The sequence below is a fragment of the Benincasa hispida genome, chromosome 7, assembly GCF_027475165.1.
Source record: "Benincasa hispida cultivar pf3 chromosome 7, pf3_genome.v1.1, whole genome shotgun sequence".
In the NCBI taxonomy this organism is placed as follows: domain Eukaryota; kingdom Viridiplantae; phylum Streptophyta; class Magnoliopsida; order Cucurbitales; family Cucurbitaceae; genus Benincasa; species Benincasa hispida.
Genome location: NC_143484.1, coordinates 46,060,602 through 46,067,620, shown reverse-complemented (window position 1 = coordinate 46,067,620; position 7,019 = coordinate 46,060,602). Strand labels below are relative to the sequence as shown.

The 7,019-nt window shown below is 26.7% G+C and overlaps 1 protein-coding gene across 1 annotated transcript; it reads left to right on the top strand.

Moving 5' to 3' along the window:
* Positions 1 to 1,933: 1,933 nt before the first annotated feature.
* On the top strand, positions 1,934 to 5,838 carry LOC120081743 (WAT1-related protein At5g07050). Its single transcript, XM_090315312.1, is given in 9 exon segments — positions 1,934 to 2,239; positions 2,502 to 2,564; positions 2,791 to 2,907; positions 3,038 to 3,083; positions 3,085 to 3,282; positions 3,402 to 3,563; positions 3,721 to 3,871; positions 5,461 to 5,657; positions 5,660 to 5,838. Coding segments are annotated over 9 exon segments (1,179 nt in total). The 5' UTR covers positions 1,934 to 2,030; the 3' UTR covers positions 5,696 to 5,838.
* Positions 5,839 to 7,019: the final 1,181 nt, after the last annotated feature.

Sequence of the window (7,019 nt, the reverse complement as noted above, 5' to 3'; positions counted from 1 at the left end):
ACCACAATGTGTCAAGTAGTTTTTCTCTATCAGAAGCGGAGAGAATAATATGTCGAATTGATGTTTCCTAGTTATTAAAGACGTACATATAGATTATATTAAATGTAATCCAATAGATATTTTTTCTGAGGGCCTCATGGAATACACATTTTGTAAGAGGAGAAGTTGTAGAATAAAATTGGTTAGGGGAAGATCCAAATAAATTATCAAAGCCAAATAGGATGAGAATCTAAGAAAGAGGGAGATGAATTAGTATCCACTATATAGAGGATTTAGGTGAGAATATGAATAAATATATAGAATTTTTTTAAAAAATTAATAATCTCTCTCTTTCATTCACTACATATTGCCCATATTCCCAACATTATATTCATTGTAACCAACTTTTTTTCATTCCCTTCACCTTTTACTTTCTCAACAATATTTTTCTACAGGCTTTCTTCCACTTTTCAAAACTAAAAAATATATATATATATTTTATCCTTTCTTATTTTCCACATACTAAATAACTCTTATATATCTCATCATTATATTAAAGAATAAGAACAAATTAAAGAGATGAAAGATCTAAAGAGAAAAATTCTCTAAAATCTTGTTTTTATAAGGGGTTATATATATATATATATATATATATATATATATATATTATATATATATATATATATATATAGGTATTAGATGATATGATATCAAATTCATCCATCAGCTTAATCTTTTGAGTCAATTGTTGATTTAAGAGTTAGGATATTTTTAAAAAAAAAAAACTCGAGTAATGAAAATATTTATTAAACAAAGAATTTGAAAGAAAAAACTAATTTTTTTTTAAAGGTATTGTAATTAAAGTGTGGGTGGGAGAATCGAACCTTAGTACAAGTACTATGTTAGTTGAGCTATGTTCTTGTTGGCAAAAATAAAAATAAATAAATAAATAAATAATTTTTCTTATACATTCACATATGTTGACTTAGTTTGATTATGGTATTAGTAATAATAAAAACTTCCTATTAACAAATGAAATTAATAATCTTCAAATTTTCATGGTATATTTGATTTATATGCTCAAAATTAAAATGCTTCTAAAATTTCTAATAATACTTTATTTGCAAAAAGTAATTTTAAGAAATTTCACCTTAAAGAAGAAAGCTGATCTCAAAATATTAAACTCCTTGTAAATATCTCATTTCAAACCTATAAAAACAATGGGAAGAAATTGTAAATCAAAAGATTTAATTTTTGAATAAATAATTTAGAAAAGAAAAAGAGAAAATTCATCAAACAAAATTTTTAATATTAATCAAAGTATTTCAATGATTGTTTATTATTCCTCTAAGCTATTAAACTAATTTAAGTTGCCACCCTACAATCCATTATTCAATGTATAAAGTAAACTTCAAAAAATAAAAATCATAAAAACAAAAATTTTATCATGTATAAATTAGGGTTTAAAAAGATTTTTTAACCCTCTAAACTTTATAAAAGTAACAATTTAGTTTTTTAATTTTAGTAAGTAATTATTTAATTCCTGTATTTTCAAATTTTTGACAATTTAGTACCTAAGTCTTAAAAAATAATAAGTTAGTCTCCATATGTCGAAGTTTGTAACAATTCAGTTTCTATCATGAAAATTATTTTTAAAATAAGTGTCAACTTTTATAATATAACGATTTAGTTTTTATTGTTTATAAAAAAAAAATGATCCATGACATGGGGAAGAGGTCTCCATAAATATTAATTATAAAGATTAAATTATTATAAATTATAAAGTACAGAGACTAAATTAAAATTTAAAGTACAAAGAAGTAAAGGCAATAAAGTTTTTTTCAAAATAATTGAGAAATCATACCATTCATGACATAAAGAAAAAGATTGAACAGAGATTCCCTCAAGAGCTGTATAAATATGAGTTGAGCCTTCCCACTTTTTCAGTAGGAAAAAATCACAAAGCACTTCCTCTCTCTCCTCTTTCTCTTTCTCTCTCTACTTTCCTAGAAAATTATTTCAAATTTTTCTTCATATATTTTCCCAGGAAAATGGGAAAGCTTAGCTTGAACTGCTGCAATAGCTTTCTTGAGAATTCAAAACCTTATTTTGCAATGATATCCTTACAATTTGGATATGCTGGCATGAATATCATCTCTAAAGTCTCTCTTAGTAGAGGGATGAGTCATTACGTCCTCGTCGTTTATCGACATGCTTTCGCTACCGCTTCTATCGTCCCCTTCGTTCTCTTCTTCGAACGGTAACTTCCCGACCGTATCGAAGCTTTTCTATCTTCAGAAAGAAAAAGAAAAACTCAAAATTATGGAGCTAGTGAATGTTATGTTAATAATGTTAATTGATATTCATTAGTCTTAAAACTTCATTTTTTATACTACTGAAACATGTTAAAAGAAATGATTGGTTAATTAGCGTAATATTATAATAACATTTTTTTTTTAATTATATGCTTGATACGAATTGAATTATGTTCATTTTGATCCAAATTTTTCCTTTGCTTACAGGAGAGAACAGCCAAGGATAACACTCAAAGTTTTTATACAAATATTTGTGTTGGCTTTGCTCGGGTGAGTAAATTTTTATTTACTCCAATATATCCTCATAAAGGTTATTCTCTAGGATAGTTTGATTCCTAGAATCTTGTACAAATACAAAGAAAAAGTGTTCAAAAACTTTTTTTATATTTGTTTTAAAATTTGCCTAAAGAGTTAAAACAAATCCAAAAACTAAAACGGTTATCAAACAGATACTGAGACAAGACTATACTTACCATTCTTTTTCGTTTTTTCGCAGCCCGGTTATCGATCAAAATTTCTACTATGCTGGGCTAAAATATACTTCACCAACTTTCTCTTGTGCCATGAGCAACATGCTGCCTGCAATGACATTTGTGATGGCTGTGATATTTAGGTACTTAAATAATATATACATATATATATATATATATATATATCCCAATTTCCAAAAAAAAAAAAAAAAAAAACTAAATAATCTATTTTTTTTTTTTTTGTTTGGTGGGAAAATGAAAAATATTCAAAAGGATGGAAAAATTGGAGATGAAGAAATTGAGATGCCAAGCAAAAGTTTTTGGGAACTTTAGTGTCAGTGGCTGGAGCAATGTTGATGACTTTATACAAAAAAGGTTCACTTCTTCAAATGCCTTGGTCTAAACATTCTCATCATCTCACCAATTCTAATGAAACTTCCAACAACAAAGATTGGTTCAAAGGCTCCATTTTCCTCATCATTGCTACTCTTGCTTGGGCTTCTCTCTTTGTTTTGCAGGTACGTCGAGACTCCGCCCGAAAAAACCCGGGTCTTGTTTTGGTTTGTTAAGTTGTAATCACTTCAACGTATATAAAAATGCGATTTTAACTATTTCAAAATCACTTCTAAATACGCAGAATCAAGCATTGAAGACATACAAGAACCATCAATTCACTCTCACTACACTCGTGTGTTTTCTTGGGACTTTGCAAGCCATAGCTGTTACTTTAGTAGCTGAGCACAAAGCTTCTGTTTGGAGAATTGGTTGGGATATGAATCTTCTTGCTGCTGCCTATGCTGTAAATCTCTTTCTCTCTCTCGTTACGATAAACGAACCTGACTGGTATTTATCTTCATAATGATATGATGTTGATATCGATATATCAATTTTACGAATATATCGACAAAACATCGATATCCATAGATATATTAACATGTCTCTTTTTTTTTTTATAGGGAATTGTGACATCAAGTATTTCATACTATGTACAAGGGCTAGTGATGAAAAAGAGAGGACCTGTATTTGCAACTGCATTTAGCCCTTTGATGATGATAATTGTAGCTATTATGGGCTCTTTCATCTTGGCTGAAAGATTTTTCTTGGAGGTAAATTATTTTTTTCATCAAATTTTCATTATAATATCCCTTTTTTTAGTGTATTTAGGATTATGTTTTTAGTAATTAATATCCTAAGAAAAATCAGATGTACTTACTTAACATTAGCCAAAATATCATAAAAATATTGAAAAAAAATGTCTTCCTAGTTAATTAAAAAATTATGATGCAAAATTTAAAACTCTCTCAAATTTATTGTGTACCATTTTTTTTTTTTAAAATATCATTTTGAATTTCTGTACATTTCTTTCTATTTTAGATTGGGTTATTTTTATATATAGCAAATTGACCGATTTATTTATAAATATAGTTTAAAAGCAAAAATTTCCTCAACCACGAAGTTTCTTTTGCTATATTTGAAAATATTTCTAGTGTTTTGTCATTTAAAACAATTTCTTACTTTCTTTTAAGAGTTGTTTTCAAATATAGAAAAATGAATCAAAATATTTTAAAATATAGTAAAATATTATTATCCATTAGTGATAGACACTGATAAACTACTATCATGTATCATTGATAGATACTAATAGGTGACTATCAGTGTCTATGATTAATAGATTATAAAATTTTGCTATAATTGAAAATATTTTTAATAATTGTTTGAATTAAAATAATGTCTCATTCTTTTAATTTTCAAATTTTAATCTTATACTCCCAACATATCTTAAATTTAATTACTTAAAGTTATTTTTTATGAAAATTAATTAAATAATAATAATAATAATTTTATTCCAAGAAGAAATATTATGTGCTCAATTAGTAAAGGAAATTGTAATAGAGACTAAATTTTTTTGGAGTATAACAATAAATTAAATATATGAACTTTACTAAAAGTATAAAAATGAAAATTAGATATTTAAAAATATATTAATTAAAATGAAATAAAATCTAAAATATAGAAATCAAAATAATTTTAATTTTTAAAATACCTAATGAGGAGAATAAGTAACGTAATTAGCATGATACGTCAACCCACTAGAGAATATTCACACGGCAAAAACACTATATAAATTATTATTATTTTCTTTTCTTCTTTTTTTTTTTAGAAAAATACATTATATAAAATCCATTATTATACCTTTCACATTCTTTGGAATAAAAATCTCTACTAGGAATATATTATGAGAAGGAAAAAAAAAGTACCAAAAAAGTACTTTTGAAGCATATGTAAGACATCATCAATTCCCCCATTAATTAGATGTTATACTTTAAAAGTTTTTATTAATGTTATTTATGTATTTTTAATTGTCTAATTTTAATCTTTTATTGTCACCGTTGCTTTTTTTTATTAAAAAAAAGTTTTTATATTTTATTAACATTTTTACCATAGATTTTGAAAACATATTCATAAGAATTATTGTTATTATCTAACTAATTCGAATCATAATTAATTTTGATATACTAAATTTAAAATTTATTGAAAGTACATGCATATATTAAAATCGAAAAAAGAAAAATACAGAGATTAAAATTGAATAAATTTAAAAGTAGAAATATCAAAATGCTATTTTAGGATTAATTAAATTATTGTTTTCTTTAAAGTCCCATTAATTAAATTATTGTTTGAATTGTGATGTGACAGAATAATTGGATCCATCTTGATAGTATTTGGGCTATATTCAGTACTTTGGGGAAAGCACAAAGAGAATTTGGAGATTAAAACTGCTGATGATGATGATGAAATACCAGAAGCTATCAAGCCTTCTTCTCAACTAAATATTAATAATAATAATAATAATAATAATAATTCAATTTTCATTTCCATGCCTACCCCTGAAAAACCCCCATCAAACCCAACCAAATCCCAAGAGAATAATTGAGGGAAAAAGGGGTATTGGGAGGGGCTTTTTTGTCTTTTCATATCTCTCTCCCTCTCCTATATTTATGATGTTTGAGTTCTTGGGTTTTGTAGTAATATTTGTATTATTGGCAATATATATATTTGATGTGAGTTGGGAATCTTTTCATCTTGGTAATTTTGTTAACTAGGATTTTGTTTTTAGTTTAATGTGATTGTTTATAAGCGAAACGTTATCTATAAAAATAAAAGTTATAAACAATCTTATCTTAATATTAAATTTTCGAAAGGAAAAGTAATACACTCTGTTGATGCCAAAAATTTATCAAGACTTAGCTCATGATCTCAAAGGGGACAACAACAATCAATTTATTTAACGAAAAAGAAAACGGTCCTGCAAAATAAAAGCACAAAAGGAATTATCTTCACACAAATGTGGTAGGTGCCACATGTGCTTCAATGCTTAAATTAGAAGAAAATCCAGAGCTTATAGCTTCAATAATTCAATAAACGGTGAGGACTTACTTGGTTTCTCTAAGGCCCTTGGTACCTTTATAGGGTTTGGTCTCCTTATCCTATTAGGACTTTGATGTCCGAACCTACTTTAGACTTGTTTTAGGGTTTTTAGGTTCGGGGGAAGTTGGCAAATCCAAACTGTGTGAAGTTTGGTTGTGGTTGGCCCCAACCCAAGCTGAGGTCGAGGATCTGTATATGGGCCTTGGCCCATTCTCCTCTTCTTGTTCGAGTATGTCGCTGTTGTTGAAACGTTAATGTGACAAATTTCCTTTTCAAGACAATTTTATTCTTTTAGTCTAAATTTATTCATAACACCCTCAATATTTATTGTATTGGTTTTCAAAATGGTAAGGCCACATTTAAAATTAATTTTTAAAAATTCCAAAAATCAAATAATTTACTATTTTAGCTAACATAATCACAAACATCAATAGTTTTAGAATCAGAAATTGGAGTTAAACCTAACTCTAGGGCAAAATGGTAAGGCATATATATATTGCACATTTATACCCTCTTATTATCAATTACTTGAATATATTATTTTTGAATTATATAATAAGATACTTTAGGATTTTTTTTTTTTTTTTTTTTTTTTGTCCTTTTGAATCCATATGGTGGAATTTGCTGACATATATTAAAATATTGATGCAAATTCCCACTAGAATCAAATTTGTTATAGTGGGGTTGACCTTTTTTTAATAAATTTATGTTAATTCATATATTCATTGTTCTTTTTAGATACTCCTTGTTGAGTGCACCAATTGCTTCTCAAGTTTTGCATCAAAATTCTTGTATCTGATTCCTCCAAACAACTCAACAAATTAGT